Consider the following 17647-nt stretch of genomic DNA (forward strand, 5'->3'; position numbering starts at 1 on the left):
TTGGCCATCTAACAACAGTTTCTCAACTCCTCTCACATTGATTTCTCATTTTCGGCTCACTGCACCCTTCAAGGATTGAGTCTATGCTCGGTCTCAGTGTGGCATGAATGAGCAACAAGTAGGCGCAGTGTTTAGGGTGGAAAGTCAAAATTATATAGATTGGAGTGAAAACAAGAGTCCGTCAGCCTCAGGTTACTATTTTACTCAGATTATCTGTGAAAAGTAAACATAACCAATAATCCATATTCTCCATTACTTGTAGAGGTTATGTCTAAAAGCAGGAAGTACATTTATCCCATGTTACAACCCTGCAGAGTTTTTATATTGTGTGAGTATTCATTGCCTTTACCCTATCTCTTATAGGAATTACCTTGGTTCTTTGCGACATACACTCAACGAGATGAATACATATTGCTTTAGTGACTTTGGTCCAAACTGACATTATATATACATGAATAAGTTTCTGCTGAGTTGTTGGCTGCACATGTCTGATAGGCATTTCCTGCTCCACCACATCCCAAGGGTGCTAGTAGATTGAGATCTGGTTAACTTTGGAGGTCATTGTAGTACGGCGAACTCATTATGCTCAAGAAGCAACAATGAGATGATAAGGTGCGTTATCCTGCTGAAAGAAACCATCAGAAGATGTGATCACAAGGGGATGGACCTGATCAGCAACATTTCTACCAGATACGTCAGTAAAACAGATTATAAGGACGCAAAAATGCGCCAAGGAAATATTCTCCAATCATGAGACCGCCTCCAGTCCAGACGGTGTTCTGCACACCTTAGTCGTAGACGTAGCAAGAAGCCTTTGAGCTACTGGTGTCTTTCTAGGGTACTTACATCTATATAAACAGATGGTCACTAGATATACCTCCAGACTATTTCTCTGGAAACCTGAGAAGATTTTGTGGGTGAACTAACATGGTCTGTGTATTTTCAGCCAGTTCGTTTTTTCGTTTGAATTGGAAAATGAAAATACAAAAACAGACTAGTTTGTTCCGTTTTTCGCTGGTAAAATCAGAAATAAAYGAAATAACGAACTGCCTGAAAATACACGCACAGATCAGTTATCCAATTTCTGATTTTGGTTTAATAAACTAAAACCGAGCCTACTTTTGTTTTTTCATTTTTCATTTCTCACAAAAAAAAAAAAACTAACTGCCTGGAAATACACAGACCCAACATCAACAATCATTCCACGTTTTAAGTAAATACAATCCTGTTTCTTCATATCTCGCAGGCTAAACGCACTGAACTGCTGCTGTCCGATTGGCCAGGTTCATGCGCCTAATAAAGTGGTGGGTGAATGTGTCATCCAGTCAAACACGACTTTACAACAAAACAAACAGCTGCTGCTTGTTTTGTTGTAGAGACGTTTGACAGGAAAACCTTCTTAGTCTTCTAACCTGCAGTTCCTACAGTTTTTGACTTTCCATTTTAACATCAAGCCTGTAAAGTCTAGATTAAAACAATTACAACAGAAGCATTAGAAATATATTTTTGATTTATTCTAAAAAGTCTTCTAAACATTCAAATTTTTTTTTTCCAGTTTTAAAGCAAACATAATCAAATACATCATTAAATTCCTCATGATGTTTGGTGCTTTGATGACAGAGCACAGTCCCTTTGAAGTTACATCAGTTACACAAACAGATTTTGTTCGGGCAGCAATAAACACAAACAAGACGTGTCCAATGAAATATGCAGTAAATGAAGTGCGGAGTGTTTGCAATAATACCCACAAATACTTCAGGTTGACACCGTAGATGTCCAATAAATACTGATCCGATTAATATGAAATGTTTAATCAAGACTTAAGCTTGTGCAGAATTATATTAAGAATCTAAAATACTAAATAAAATACTCTCTTTAGGTAAAAATTTTAGTTTTCTCATGAAACTCAAAGCAAATAAATGTCTACTCCTTTTCAAGCTCTCTCTGAATGCAAAAGCAAAAAAAAAAAAGTGATTGTCATTAAAAACAGAGATTGTTGTCCTTATCAGGATCAAGTCTGTAATCTCTGCCAGGCAAAGTGAAGACAGTGTATTTTCCAGGGAAGTGAGAAAGTATCTCTGTGTCCATATTGCGTCTTCATCAGACAGATATGTACCAAAACTATCGATGTGTAAAAAAAAAATTTAAATAAAATAAAACACATTCTGCTCATTATTTTTCCACTCACATAATCTCAACAATACAATCTCAGCATACACAATGTAAACAAATCACAGTCTGGTCTTAACTACATCGTCATTAACTTGTAGGTCCACAGGAGGAACATCAGTTAACAACAGCATCAGGCACTGGAATATTAGCTTGCGATCCTAGCCATGTCTTCTGGTTGAACCAGCCTGACGCTCTCTCTTAACCTTTTGGTAAACAGGTGGCTGGACAGGCCGCAGTAGGAATGTGTAGTTGCCTGCAACGCCGCTTCCAGTGGCTGAAGCAGGGAGCTCTCCATGTCCTCGCCAAAGGAGTACTGGGGTCAGAAGAGACATGGACGGGTTATGATTATGTTGTCAGAAATCTGACAAGGAAGATATTACTTTATTCTACGGTTCGGTTTCTGGAGGGTCTGGGTCAGTTCAACAGTTCGTGCTCCAACTGGTACCCACATTTTAACATTTCGTCCCAACCCACTTCCATTTGGCAAACCTTTTACTTGACAACAGCATGTTTCTACCAATTGCAACAAAAATGGTTACCATGGTTACCATTTACTTAACCACTGTGCTTGGTAGGTAGATGGGATTATTTTTACAAGGAAATGGGATAGGTAATAAAGTCAGAAAAATATAATTTTATTCCCATACTTATCAAGACTTGGAAAATAGTGCAATCAAATTCCATGCTTTTAATTATTGGATGAAGTAAGGCAGACTCTTTATCAAACTAGAACAATGAGAAACCCCAAATGGAAAGTTTACATTTGTTTGATTCACAAAGCAACAGTCCAATTCCTTTTCACTTTAGTCCAGGTAAAAAAAAACTTCTGATGTTGCCTCTGGTTCAAGGTTGACTTAACACAAGGGACACTACATAGCCCATGTACTGGATAGGTCCTTTATTGCAGGGTTTGCCACTGTGTACTGTTCCTTGTGTTTGGTGACAATTACATCCATTTATTGTGAATCTTCCTCCAAACTGTTGAAGGGTCTTTCTTTTTTTTTTTTTAAGAATCTTCTCAGTGCTGCGATAATCTTTGCTTCCTAAGTACCTTTTCCGACCATTTTACTCTAACACGCCTGGATGCAGAGCTCTATGGAAAACCAGCTTCTTTATCAACATGCTTTTGTGCCGTACCCTCCTTTTGGAGGGTGTCAGTGAATGGCTCATCGGTCTACCCTACGTTTGAGTGGGCCACAACAGATTCATAACACTACGTCTTTAGAAACCTGCATCCACCTCTAGCATTAGCCCGAAATCTCTTAGTCTCTCTTAATTGTTGCTCTGTTTCAGTCCTCCTTGGTTGATTTGAGTCCATGGGAAGAGGAGGAAAATAGCGTCATTAGCCAGTCTACATCCATTACTAGGGGAAGCCTAACCTGGCCACTATGAATGCAGGCAATGTTCTTAACCATTAGCTAAACGAGCAGACTTCCTTAAGAGGCACTTTACTGAGATATATCAATGCATGTAGCATATATATATATATATATATATATATATATATATATATATGTGTGTGTGTGTAGATATTTAGGCATTGTTTTATGTGTTGGCTTATACAAAATAATAATGCATCCAGATCATGAATTTGGTCTCTGTCAATTCAAGAGTTTAATTTGCATATCTCAACTAACATTGTACGTGGATTATGAATATCTATCACAAGAACAGAAATAGAGTTAGTAAAGAACGGAAGTATGAGACAAAGCAACATCTGAAGCATTACTAATGTGCTTCCTCATGTATTCCTCGCCATCTGAGTCCAACAGCAGAGATAAAACTTCCAGATTTCCAGCTAGTCAAGGGAAACCAAGGTTCCTGCCGTCTAGTGTGACAAGATAAAGATCCTGGCCTTTCACTTTCACGTTGAGGAGAAGCAATTGTTTATAGCTCCGGTAAATAAAAAGGAACAAGTATTTTACAGCGTCTTATTTGACTCCAGTTTGGCAAAGCATCACATTACTCAAACTGTTTCTTTATTATCTTTCATACACTGCAGCAGGCAATATAGTGCCATTAACGGCCGCCTATCGATTTTTATGTGGATGTGGCTGTTGCGTTGTCCACACAGCCATCATGATGTCTCAAACTAGCATCAGCACTAAAAATTTTACAACTCTTCAGTGAGCGTGGCTCGGTAATGGCAGTGGCCTTTATTGCAAGCTCCTTTGCCGACTGAGAGAGCCTGCCTTGGGAGCAGGGCTGGCTAAGGAGCTCTTGGCAAGATGGAAATAGGAGTTCCTCCCAGAACCGTCCACATGGGGCTTTAGGATGTTGTTCTCAAAGGAACGAGTGGGAACAAAGTGGGAGGGTGCCGAGGGAACTGGAGAAAGAAGGGCGGATAATAAACTTCCAAGACACAACGAGGGAAACAAAGGACAGAAAGCTTTGTGGTTCTCTGAACTAATGGGATAATTTTGCAACAAAGAGCAATTTTTACTTGATGAATCAAGCTATTTTTTTTTCCTCCTTCCACAAAGACCCTAAAATCCGAGGACTCTAATATGAGCAGTGCGTGCCTCTCTGCTGCTGGAGAGACTGATGGAGCTGGCCGAGTGCCTCATAATGAAGCCTGCTCGTTTACTTAATGGCTGAGAACATTGCTTGCATTGATAGTGGCCAGGTAAGGCCTGTCCTGGTAATGGATGGAGCTCGCCTAATGACGCTGCTCCTCCTGTCTTCCCATGGATTGCTGCCCGCAGGTTGACCAGTGAGCTCAAATCAACGAAGAGGGATCGAAAAAGAGCAACAATAAAGAGAGACTGAGAGACTTCAGGCCAATTTACTTCCTTACTCGGGATGTGAAATGTGCTGAGCCTTTGAGATCATAGGGTTAAAGCAGGGCGGTCAATATGACGAATGCTTGCTAAGCCAAAAATATATATGTCTGAACCGATGAATGTGACACAACAAGGGTTATGCTGAAAATAACTTATATTCTAGGAGAATGAAAATGATGCATACTCTTATGGTAGATCTTAAATTCACTTTTTAGAATTGTGTAGATTTTGTCCCCTACCTTCTACAAATGGTAAGGATGTCACCATGCCAGTCTTTGTAAGTTTACCTGTTCTTGTTCCAGAGGGAAATGATTTAAATGATTTTTAAAAACACAAACTGTGAGCGCATGAGTGTGGCTTTTCATGTCAAACTTGCATATAAACAAGCTCAAATATCCAACTGTGTCCATTTGATAACCATCTGATCCAACAAGTCACAACCTTAATGACATGAAGTTGGTCATGATATCGACAATTAATCAGGAATCTTTTAATTGCAAAAGCACTTTCACCCTGCTGTTACTAAAACGAGGCCATGCGGGGAATGCGATATCAGTCCTATTCTGGAGACGTGTGTGAGCTTTAACACCGTTTTCATAACGCCTTGCAACACACACTGCCGCTTTACACTGGATGCTCACAGCTGACAGTGCAGAACAGGGTGGCTGTGGGCGGGAAAAGCTTTTATGGAGAGGCAAAAGCCAAAGTGAGGCTCTGTATGCTCTGAGGGATATGGATATGATGCAGGTTATGGACTGATCAAACACTCATGTGGCAGGGGGGCATATAAAAGGTAATCAGATTAAATTGATCAGATTATGATTCGAAGCATCTCCAAGGGAATAAGAATGGGACATTCTGTACGCAGCTCATATGGACCTCTTAACTGGAACCCAGGTCTTATTTGGCAAAGACAAATTAAAATTAATTTTATGGAGCCATTATGCTGTTGTGGCTGTTTCATTTTTTTAAGCCTAAAAAAACAAACAAAACCCCCCAGCCCAAAAAAAAAAAACAAAACATACCATCAGTGCACTTACTAAGTTTGATTTTATCTTTTATTTTTATACATTCCACTGCTATTCCAGAAGTGCTTGTCCTCTGTTTCATCCTTGAAATGGAGTCTTGTTTTCAACTCCATCAAAACAAAAGACATTCAGCGCGAGTGAGGCAGCAGCTCCATCACGTCTCATCTCTCGCAGAAACGGATGACAACATGCGTTTCGCCTCATCTAGCCTCACCTGCTACTGACCACCACTGCAAGCAAAATAACAGCCGAGCTCCAACTTCTTTGCCCGCAAAGTTCAGCTCAGCGCACGCCGTACCTTGAGGTCGTTACAAGCGACCTCAAGGTACGAGGTCGTAGTGAGAAAAAAAAAAAAAAAAAAAAACTAGCTACGTCCTTCTTTGCAGAAGGGAGAATGAGCTCATTTTTCCTGTCTTCTTCCATTTCTCACTGCTGTGTATCCCAGCTGGATCCTTCCAGATTATATTGCTGCTGTGACCATCCGAGATCCCGCAACACGAAGCGAAACAGGAAAGATTACAACACGCCCCGTGGGACAGCAGCTGTGCTTCCCGGTTAAATTACACCCGTCTATGTTCACACATCACAAAGCTGCCTTCGGCGGCAGAAGGTGTAAAAATAATGTATATTTAACCTTTCGTTTTAAAAGGCGAATCAAACTGTGCAATTGACGTCTGATGTTGTCGCTTGACAGATGTAGCCACTGCTGCGGTTGAGTCTGGGAAGATGCGCCTCCCCCCTTTCTTTGGAGAACTTAAATATGATAAAGGAAATATTTAGCAAAATATCGATTCTGCCCYGGCGGGCGGATGCATCCGTAATAAAAAAAGCACAGCCTGAAGGGCATATTGATAAGAAAATGACTAGCAAACGTTTTTACAAATAGTTTACACACACACACACACAATCGGTGGTGGTTCTTGCACGCATTGCGCTCTGAGTGGGACACTGATCTGCTCGATGCTAGGTCTTCTGCGTCATAAAAACTATTTTTGCTACATAGATAAATGGACGGACAAATCTACTTATTTGTATTTATATATTTACTGGGGTTGGAACATTAAAAATATGACTACAGTTAATCACACTGTGGCGGGTGAACCAACATACCATCTCAATTTGTGCTGAAATGAGTACATATCAGTTATCCAATTGCAAGTAAATGCAATGCATAATAATAAGCAAGCTGGGTTGCGCTCCCCCCTCCTTTAGTGTGTTTGAATTACAGCGGTAAAAATGCAGCTTTGAAAGCTGCCTTTGAGAGTAAACTTTACAGATGATTATTACTAAAAAGGCCCAACATTTAAAATGTAAAGCAGACTGGCTCACTGTGGAGGCCACTGGGACCTGGGCTAGCGAGAAGCAGCAGCTCCAACCAGCTGGCCCTTAGGAGATTTTCTAAAGCTTCAAACGGACCCCAAGAGAGAAAAACGTTCCCCTCGGTTTTTCATTCCCTTCTCAGAGTTCTCTTTGAGTTTCTTTAACGCAATAGTGCGACTCTGTTCCCAACCAGAGGGAGGCTGAAGGGTGGAGCTGATGCTTGTGATGTCACGCTGCAATGGGTTTATTGGAGCCCAAAGTCGTTTTTTTTCTTCTTTTTTTTTATTGAGTGCATTTGACAGCCCTCCAGGACATATCAAAAATTGCCACTGCATGCAACTGCTCTCTAGGAAAACAGCCGTAGAATTTCAACTCATTTCACCTTATACAGGATATTTTTTTTGCTCCATCATGATTTTTATGATTTTATTTTATTTATTTTTTTACTATAATGATGTCTTTCTACCTGTTTGATTGCCTCGTAGACGGCTCTGAAAGCAGGCTGCTTGTCGTTGTGATAAACTCCTCTGTTACCATGGAGAACAAAGACACCTTCTTCTTCAGCTTGTTGACAGTTGCTGCCGTAGATACAGTGGTCGGGACGGTAGTTCCACTGGCAGGGAAACACGTACAGGCTTTCTGCAGAGGAACAAAATGAAAAAAAAAAGGCATAAACTTGCTTGTTTAATAACAGTCTACTACAAAGCAAACAACAGAAACTGCAACGTATGTGATACAATAAACAATGCAATAATAAGGTCGCACCTACCAGGGTTGTGATGAAATATGATGTTAAGAAGATCCTGGTCCCCCCAGGTGATATTGAGTTTATACTTTTGAAGAAGAGGCATCAGAATTTCCCCCCACTGGAGCGTTACAGCTGTCATGTCACTCTAAAGCGACGATAAACAAAAACAAAACAAAAAACAAAACAGCAACCCAATAATTTATATCAATTTACGTCAAGAAACCAACAAATCTGCTTTTCAGGCTTTCTTAAAGTCATTTTTACATCAAGGAAGTTGTTTTGCAGAAACCTATGCAAGCTGGAGGGATTTAAAGCAAAAGTACAAGAGTGACCTCAACTGTTTGATCCGAGTACTGCAGCAGAACCACTGGAAATGGTATTTTATTCAAATATTATTAAAACATCCATGTCACTTTTTCAGTCATTAACTGTTTGAACAAGCACATAACCATATTGAAACCATCTGAGGCCAGAAATTAGCAACATAAATCAATAGCATAACAGACTGCTGCCAACACTTCCAATAAATACTTCAATAATATCGATCAATATTTCTACAGACGACAGTAGGTATCGCAGTCTTTACCTTGAAGGATTTTTCCCTGATGCGCGTCATGTTCATGAGCATGACCCCTGAGTTGACGCCCGTCTTGCCGTAGTAAGGGTGACGAGCAAAACGGTTGTACCAGCCAATACGAGGCTCCTCGTGCTCCGGTGCCATGGCAGCCAATTGGCTCGCGTTAAACCGAGAAAGTAGGCCCCAGATGTCTTCCACAGGACGTAGAAAAATAATATCTGTGTCTACATAAAGCAAAGAATCCACCTGCTTTAATATTTGCTGGGGAAGAAAAAAAAACACAAAACATGAAACAATATTAGAATTTCTAAAACAGTAAAGAATTTCTGATGAATATCTTCTGATTAAAACGTCTTTAGACCTACCGGCAGAAACAGCCTCTGAGAGGCACAAGGCTTGAAGAGCTTTTTCCACTCGATTGCATTCTCCTCTGGAAACGTGATTGGATAGATGGTGAATGTAAACGTTGTCCGGACTGCCACGGGCCACATTTCCAACTTGACGAATGAAAATAAGACACAGAAATTTGTCTGTTACTGTGCTTCGAATGTCTCATTTTAAAGAGTTTCAGAGTTTAAACATAAGAAGACCTTTATAAAAACCATTGTAGAAGCAAAGAACATCCAGAAATAAGACAACTGAGTTTGAGTTTTGCTGCAAACACCAATGTCCGTTCACAGAGCAATAATCCACTAAAGCCAATCCCAAACTATCAGGAGACACGAACTGAGAAATTACAAGGTGCAATAAAACAACGACAGATGGTCGTCTTCTAAGATTTGCTTTTATTTCAACAATTAAATCTACCAAGACAATGAAAATGCGCTCCCGTCTCAAGGTCGTAAAGGTTTTTGGGGCAAATCCAGGAGTTTGAAAGTTTCCCCGCTGTAGGGTTGCACACTTACAGCATTTCTGAAGCCGTCATGCAAATCATCCTCGGCGAAAATGTGGAAGTGCACAGGCTTTCTGCTGAAGAGGACGGCCGACTTCAGCATGGTGAGAGTTTCCTCCAGCCTGGCGCCGCAGGCCACCACGGCCAGCTGACTTCTGTCATTTTTAGGTTCTTTTGTAGCAGAGCTCAACTTCTCACTGACAGCCAAGACAATGATTACATCAGTCATACGCTTAGTCATTTTGCAGCAGAAAAGATTAAGCAGGGCATTTACAGCAATGCGATTACGAAAACCCTCAGCTTAGCTAATGCCACGACCCAGCCAGGAGTGGTGAAAGAGTTAATGGGTAAGTTGTAAAATTTCTTCTTATAAAAAAAATTAAGTAATTTATTTACAAGCAATTTAAGGAAAATGTAGGGTTTTTTTCTATTTATGTGAAAACTTGAACATAAACAACCTCAAATTTGCATTCAATAATACAAATACTGACTAAATTGAGAGAAGACCTAGAGCGATTAACAGTGTCTTAAAGAAATATTAACACCGCTTTGTCATTCTCACATTTTGTCACATTTCAAACACACACTTCAATGTACTTTCTTCAGATTTTATTGGACAGATAAACACAAAAAAGTGCATCATTGTTTTAAAAAATGTCTACCTTTATAATCTGACACCCCTAAAAAGAGAGTCTCCTGTCAGCAGTATAGTGACCTTAAACACACAGCCGTAGCTACAACAATGGAGTGGTTGGGAGGAAATTGTGTTAGAAAGACCAAACCTAAATCAAACTGAAGATTTGGATAACAAATTGAAAATTGACATTCTGAGATACTCTCCGTCTAATCTGTGTGAGCTTAATTGTTTTTGCAAAGAAGACTAAGCAAAGGTCTAGAGTAGAGACACAACCTGAAGAATTAACAGTAGWAACAGGAGGTTCAAGAAACTAATGATTCAGGAAGGCCGAACACAAACGTATGCCGTGTTAACGACCAGCTTTCTGTGTCTTATTTTATGCACTGCATTGCTCATTACGTAGGACACATTGAAGTTTCTGTCGGTGACATTCAACGATTAATAATACACAAGGCACTGTACCGATCCCTTCAGAAATGAGTAACAGAGAAAATCAAGCCCATGATTTATCACTGAAACAGGGAGGGGGTAGGGTGTGACTAACCGAATTATGATGAATCTCAATGTAATGGATGTTAGCTCATATAATAACCGTGCACGGATAAGATTTTGCTGCGCTGAAGAATATTTAACAATCATTGACTAGCAATGTGATTCATGGAACCAAACCCATGAATACACAGACAGTTGGTAATTCAAAAATCATCACAGGGGAAAGTATGAAAGCTGGACATGTCTGGGGACTTTCTTCATTCTAAAATTGATCACTAATAATCTTAGATGTTCACAAAATCAAATCATACCCAAGAGGTGATTCCAATAAGAAGTTCACTCCACAAACATCATCAGCAGGTGGTCTCCAATATGGATTCCAGTAAGAGACTGACAGTGATTTACACCTGACAGAATAAAAACATGGTCTTTTTTATCTTTAGTTAGTAATCAACTTCTTGAACATAGCTTTTAGAGATCAGATCGTTGCTGAAATATCTTCTAAAGTTAATTAACAGATGGTTGTCCGCTAAATCCAGCAATAAGCTGACGTTAATGAGGTAGTTAGAAGTCACATTAAGCCTGTCAATTACAATGTTAGCACTAGTGCTAATTTAATATAAAACATGCATAACTACGAACTTTCCGAGTCTATACGCAAACTGGCAACGAATATATAACTGAAAATGTACCTGTACGACTTGTAAACGTAAGCATTATCTTATTAGTTAATGAGCTAAGTCAATAACTAAACGCTAGAAGGATTAACTAACATCTAAAGGTCACTGTTACGAATTATGTTAATTGTCACACACAAAAAGTCACGGCTTGCTAAAAGGTACCTATTCTGTCCCCACTCTTTGTCCCGGAGGCCTAATAGTCCTGGTCTTTTCCTGAGAGCGTGCCCGGCGTCATGACTGCTCCTGTCGGATATCCTGCCTCCTCCAGACCGCTCGTCCCTGTCCTCCAAGGTGGAGGCAAGCTGACTGTACACATACAGTAAGGAGAAGAATGTAAATACCGTGCACATGAGATAAGCGTGAAGATAGCATCGCATTTTGCGCTTCAGTTATGTGCAAAAATAAAACATTTTTTTCTGATCCTAGCTAGATACCATGTGTGGTACTAGMGGCTATAGCAGTCAAGTCATAGCTAGAAGTGAGCGGTAGTTGGTGTTTACAGTTTTCCGCTCCGCCCACCGCTGTTACACGTGTTCCTGTCTGTTAACAATGACCGTCTGCCAAGAGCCAACGCCAACCTTTGTACACACAGACCTCCATAAATGTGTACTGTACACAAGGTTAGCCAACGTTTACTGACGAGCTAACATCAGAATCAGGACCAACCTTTCTGATAGTAAACAATACATTTTGACTTCCGTTTCTCGTGGGGTTTCCGCACAGATATAAAAACTTCAGATCTGTAACTTTTGTTTTTACTCCTTTCCCCCACTTCCTCACAGTCCTAAACCGCTTAGAGGTTTCTTGTTTCTGCCTGAATATTGTTTTGGGACCAGTGCTTAGGGAGTTTTTTTCCCCTGTTATCAGGTCAGAACAAATAGAGAACGTATTCTGTGAATAAAACAATTTGTTTAATATAGACTCCAGGTGAAGGTTGCATGACTTTCCTAGAACTTACATCAGTATACCAACACTCATAAACAGCTGGAAGATTGGCAACAGACAGTCATAGTCTGGAAATGTGACCACAAAGCCAGTTTAATGACTGGGATCTTGAGAACGCTATTAAAAAATATCTGAAAAGATGTCGAGCAACCATTTAGCCTTTTTTAAATTTATTTTTATTACCTTAGTTCAGATAGGACACTTCTGACATCTCCGATATAACGAAAAAAAAAACAATGTAACAGTTCTTACCCATGTTCTGAATATGCCACTGTAGGGTGAAAGTTAAAGCACTGAACCCAGATAAATGCCACACTTTGTGAATCTTCCCAAAACCTTCGATTGGGCATTACTTTACATTAAATTGACAGGGCTTATTCATCATAAAACTTGAGAATTTTAACCGTGAAGTACAGGTGTTAAGAAATGTAATGTAAACTGCAAAGCTTGAAGATGACTTCTGAACAAGGAAATATGCAAGTACCAAACAGACAAATCACAGGTAATTAGAAATCTTCCATTTAAAAAAAACAAAAACATTAATATATCTACAATTCATTTTATTCAATTTCTTACAATATAAACCATTCTATAGATTAAATCAGACTTGTCTCTACAAACTGAGGGCAAAGCTTGCTTAGTAAAATTGTATTTAGATGTTAGATGGTAAAGCAGTTATTGCATTCAATGGCATAAAATGTGTGCCGGAAAAGGCAGGTATCCAACAGTGTTATAACACAAACATAAAAATAATGCAAAAAAAGTTACTAACACAGGATTGGCAACAAGTGCAAATTATGTTGAGAAAAAAAAAAMCAAAAAAAAAAACCCCAACTTATTCTGAGATGATTTCTTCACATTTCCACCATGACCTAATTATTGTGTGCAGCGACCAACATCAGTCTGTGACGCTGATGTAACACTGTTGAAGCACCAAGAAACGTGATATGGCTACACACAGACGTCAGAGTTTTAATGCTACTGCTCCATTTAGTTCATCATGATGGCTGCAGGAGAGCCTGGAACCAATCACACAGGGTAAAACATGGGGAAGGCAGAGAAATGTACAACCTGGATGCTATCATACTGACAGGTTTTATCTGAAGAAAAATGTGCATGTTGAAGTTTATTCTCTGACCGAGACCGTGGAGAGTGCAGATCAGTGTGTTACGCCGTCTGGGAGCGTGGGGGGCTAGTGAGTCTCTCCGTTAATCGACGACGTCTCCCCACGGGGCGAGGAGCACCTGGAGACTCCTCGCTCTGTGTTGTCGGAGCTTGAGCCACTTTGGCTGTGCTGGTCTGCTGAGGCGGCGCTCACTGAGGAAGACGTGGATTTAACTTTCTCCTTAAAGTCTGTGATAATTACAGTCAAGTCGCCGACCGTGACCTCCAGATGCTGGGCGCTGCTCCTGTCTACGTTCTTTAACCTGGGCCTGCTGAGGGAGCAAAAAACAAAACGGGTCAGTCAGTGAGAAATGCTTAGAGCAGTGTTTCCCAACCCTGGTCCTCAAGGCACACTACCCTGCATGTTTTAGGCATTTCTTTGCTTCAGTCCAGCTGATTTCAATCGATGACTGATTAACAGGAGTTTGCTGAACTGCAATCAGTTGAATTGGGCACATTAGGGCAGGGAAACCTCTAAAACATGTAGGACAATGAGCCTTGAGGACCAGGGTTGGAAAACACTGGCTTAGAGAGGACACTAAATATTTCACATTGTAATAATTGCCTCATCCTTTTCTGGTTTTTCTTTTTCAGTGTTGTATCTTTGTCACTTCTGTCCTTCTCGGATTTTTCTTTCTTCTCCTTTTTGGGATGCGTCGGCGATGCAAACTGTTGATTTACTTGCTGTGCAACAAGCTGAGCAACGGGTCGTGGCTTTCTGAAAAGGACAGGGGGAAAAAAAAAGTTAAAAATCTTCCCATTTAGTTATACAGTTGTGTTCAAAATGCCTCATTTCCCATTTTAGAATGACATGTCCTGGCTGAAGAGTTAGCATGAATGATTTGAATGGGATCCAGAATACACGCCTGAGACGGTGAGGAAGAATCTGCAATTTGGCTACTGCAAGTCTGCACCCAAGACAGCTCGTTCCGATGTAGGAAAAGAGCCTGAATCTGCCACTTCACTAATCATTAACCTTTAGAAAAAGTATATAAAGAAAATAAAAGTACACATCTGCTGAAATATACCTTCTCTATTTTACAAGGACTTCCAGCATTGTCACAAATTATACATGTATACACAGCAAATCCTTTACCAGTAGGTGTAGAAGACCATTAGGAAACCAGCAGTCACGACATGCTTGCTGCTGATTCAGTGTTAACAGATAACAGAAACAATAAGATCCTTTTGAAAATTAAATCTGCACAGTACATCCTGTGGAAAACATACATTAAACAGTTACCTTTGAAGTGATGGCAGCAAATGTTGCTGGCTATAGTGAACTCCTCTCCGGAAATCAGTATCCTGCAACTGGTTCAACAAACCTTAATCAACTGTGTGCAGACAGGCTCTCCAAATTCCAGCTAATGACCTCATTATCTRACTCAGGTGTGTTGAAGCAGAGGTACATCAAAAAGTCGGAGGACAGTTTGTCAGGGAACCTCCAATTCATGCCACAAAACACGGTAGATCAGTTATAATGGTACTGTTTTAGGCCTCATCTTTACATGGATTAATTTGAATACATTGAAATACTTGAAGGGGTCATGCTGCGTTATGCTGAGGAGGAAACGCCCTTGAAACACACCATTAAGCAGACAACATTTTGGCTCCAGACCAACAAGATTAATGTTCTTGAGAGGCCAGCCTAATCCGCAGACCTTAATCAAGTAGTAAACTTGTCAAGGGAAATTAAACATGTTTTGGAGGGGAAAACCACAAAATGCAGAGGAACTGCAGAAACACAGATGTGTAGTCTTAAATGACCAATATAACTACAGATCATGAGGCGTTTTTCTTTTCAGTTTATGCCGTAAATGTTTGATTTGGTAAACAAACGAAAAAGAAAACATTCCTCTCGCCTTCTGTTGAGTGGTAAATTAAATTGTTTTCCCTGATGTTTTATTTACATTCAAAGCTGAATTTTTTCCAACGCTTTCACGTGTATGGAAATAAAATATATGCATTCTGACCTCACTTGCATTTCTCTAAAAACAACTCTTATGCACATTACTGGAACTGTAGCTACAGGGAACAGGTTGTTTACACGCTACATTCACTGTGGCCACAGAGAGTAAAGGGTTTGTTCCAACAAATGCTAATTTCTGGTTAAATTTACAAAAAATGAAAAAAACACTGGTATTCCAACAGAAATGATTACTGCCACGAGGAACGGAAACATTACTGATCAGGTCAGGGTAGCACAAAGCAAACAGAGCTTGCAAGTTATGTCACTTGCTTGCTAAAACAATTCCTTTGAAAAAGGGTAACTTACATTTTTATCCCACCTTTTTGCAGAGAATCAAATATAATGTCAATTCTTATGTGGAGGTGGTGATGAGAAAACAGTAAAAATCAATCACACTGTAAAACAATCACACTGTTGTTATGACAATAACAAACGTCATCATCCGTTACCCAAGCAGAGAGTTGTGGGAGAGATGTCAAGTTGAACATATTCAAAGAGTAAGCAGCTGTGATTCAACAATCAAAGCAGACCATCTGTCAACAAGGGGAGAATTAAGTGAAGCAGTGTTAAAAAGCAGTGTTTCTGAGTTGACCCTCTTGTCATATCTTTAAGCCAACAGCAGAGGTCTGAAGGAAATGCTTGCATTAAAATAGATACTGTTGCATTTGTTTTTTGAACATTTAAGGATGATATTAACATATTTAGAATGACTACTTTGTCCTCAATAACAAGAAAGAACCAGCTGTTTGGAAATGTTTCCAGACATGATCATCATAAACATTCATGGCACAGAAACTAAGGGAACAACCATCACTTCTTAATAGAGTTGAGACTGCTTTAATGCTACGCTCGCCAAGCTATACGAGCATATTTATTAAGCCAGCCGGCCAGTTGGCTGCCCAGACTGGTAGCCTGACTTATTATCAACAAATTACTATCAACTTAATACACACTCAGTGTTACTCTGAGAAGAATAAAATAATATTGGGGACAACAGCTGATATGGGCATCTTTTCTTGAAAACCCTTACTAGCTTTAAAAAGAGGTTGTGTATGTCCTAATACACTTGAAAACAAGTGGAATGTGTCATTAACTGTAAGTGTACATAAGATATTACTAATCAAAAACCAAAAGTGCTCACAGCTCTGGGATTACAAACACTGTTTTTATTTCAGATCAAGCATCCACATTCACACAATAAAAGCTCAACTGGATTAGGGTATGTATATGATCATGAAAAAGCAATCTTCTAACAAAAGATAAAACAATCTAACCTTTAATAGCTACGCTAAGATATACAACCAAGATATGCTTCATTATGTAATTTAAATCCCTCACGCATCTTTAGTCACAGCCACGTAAAGGCGGATTTCTCCGTGTTAAAGTTGCTGCACTCACCGGGTTGACGTTCCTTTCCTGACATCACACATCAAGCACTTGAACGCCTCGGCGCTGTTCTTAAACGTGCACACGCTGCAATCCCAGTATCCATCGTCGGTGAACGGCTTGGACTGCCGCTTCGGCCTTCAGACACAAACAAAAACAAACACACACGGGCAGCGGAAATGTTAACAATGACAGCTGTGTTTTTTAAACACTAACCGCTAGGTGAAAAACAAACACGGTATTTAATTGTTTGGGAAACCATTTCCTGGCCTGAACCGGTCAGGGAGGTACGGAAAGCAGCCACACATTCACACTCAAGCAGCAGTCTGCCGCCATGAACACTTTCAGTACCACACAGCTCCATCCATTCACCGTGCTCTCTGTTCACTAAAAGCCCGTTAAAGTCGTTATTGAAACATACCAGCGAAGCTTTTACCTTGTGGGACTCTTCTTGTCTCCCATTCTACAAAAATAGGCCCTTGAGGAGTTAGAAATGATCAACGGTACAGGTGGGGGGGGAAAAACACGCATTAACTGCTTTTCAGCTGTCGCGGAAACTCCAGTCTGGTGGGCTGGTCACGTGATCCTTGTTCAGCCAATCACGTGAGATGTAATCACAACAGCAATAAATGTGACAACACTGATGAAAGGCTTTTGTAATATTAACAGCGCTGTAAACTGAGCAGACGAGACTTCAATTGTGAGGAGAATTGCCCTTGCTGTGACAGAACACCAATCAAAACATCAATATAACTTACTTTGTATGGAGGGCTAAATGTGCCACAGTTCAGAAATTGATTTATGGTTTATAACATATTCATATAAAAATTAAAATACACTTGTTGATGAATGTA

General features: G+C 40.0%; 2 protein-coding genes across 4 annotated transcripts; both read right to left on the reverse strand.

Moving 5' to 3' along the window:
- Positions 1-1503: 1503 nt before the first annotated feature.
- gxylt1a (glucoside xylosyltransferase 1a) lies at positions 1504-12333 on the reverse strand. 2 transcript variants are annotated; one of them, XM_008411008.2, is made up of 8 exons: positions 11492-12333; positions 10961-11056; positions 9534-9717; positions 8994-9125; positions 8638-8889; positions 8073-8196; positions 7770-7942; positions 1504-2485 (listed from the first exon to the last, which is right to left on the reverse strand). In XM_008411008.2, exons 1-8 carry the CDS (start codon positions 11704-11706, stop codon positions 2318-2320), a joined length of 1344 nt encoding a protein of 447 aa, XP_008409230.1. In that variant the 5' UTR covers positions 11707-12333; the 3' UTR covers positions 1504-2317. The 2 variants fall into 2 exon arrangements, with proteins under 2 accessions (XP_008409230.1, XP_008409231.1); XM_008411009.2 differs by lacking the exon at positions 10961-11056.
- Positions 12334-12813: 480 nt separating this feature from the next.
- Positions 12814-17372, reverse strand: LOC103465831 (YY1-associated factor 2-like). Of its 2 annotated transcripts, none has more exons than XM_008411011.2 (4): positions 17230-17372; positions 16806-16931; positions 14004-14156; positions 12814-13707 (listed from the first exon to the last, which is right to left on the reverse strand). In XM_008411011.2, exons 1-4 carry the CDS (start codon positions 17322-17324, stop codon positions 13467-13469), a joined length of 615 nt encoding a protein of 204 aa, XP_008409233.1. In that variant the 5' UTR covers positions 17325-17372; the 3' UTR covers positions 12814-13466. The 2 variants fall into 2 exon arrangements, with proteins under 2 accessions (XP_008409233.1, XP_008409232.1); XM_008411010.2 differs by having other exon boundaries at positions 12814-13710; positions 17230-17368.
- Positions 17373-17647: the final 275 nt, after the last annotated feature.

Source organism: Poecilia reticulata, linkage group LG6 (genome assembly GCF_000633615.1).
Source record: "Poecilia reticulata strain Guanapo linkage group LG6, Guppy_female_1.0+MT, whole genome shotgun sequence".
Classification (NCBI taxonomy): domain Eukaryota; kingdom Metazoa; phylum Chordata; class Actinopteri; order Cyprinodontiformes; family Poeciliidae; genus Poecilia; species Poecilia reticulata.

Bases quoted from the DNA above. Each gene is read 5' to 3' on its own strand.
- gxylt1a (XM_008411008.2), bottom strand. From the start codon at position 11,706: ATGCGATGCTATCTTCACGCTTATCTCATGTGCACGGTATTTACATTC. The intron at 9,718-10,960 runs GTATGATTTGAT...CTTGGCTGTCAG, and splicing joins TTATTGGAATCACCTCTTGG to TGAGAAGTTGAGCTCTGCTA. The intron at 8,890-8,993 runs GTAGGTCTAAAG...TTTCTTCCCCAG, and splicing joins CTCAGAGGCTGTTTCTGCCG to CAAATATTAAAGCAGGTGGA.
- LOC103465831 (XM_008411010.2), bottom strand. From the start codon at position 17,324: ATGCGTGTTTTTCCCCCCCCACCTGTACCGTTGATCATTTCTAACTCC. The intron at 14,157-16,805 runs GTGAGTGCAGCA...TGTCCTTTTCAG, and splicing joins AGGAAAGGAACGTCAACCCG to AAAGCCACGACCCGTTGCTC. The intron at 13,711-14,003 runs GCAATTATTACA...TTGCTCCCTCAG, and splicing joins AAAAACCAGAAAAGGATGAG to CAGGCCCAGGTTAAAGAACG.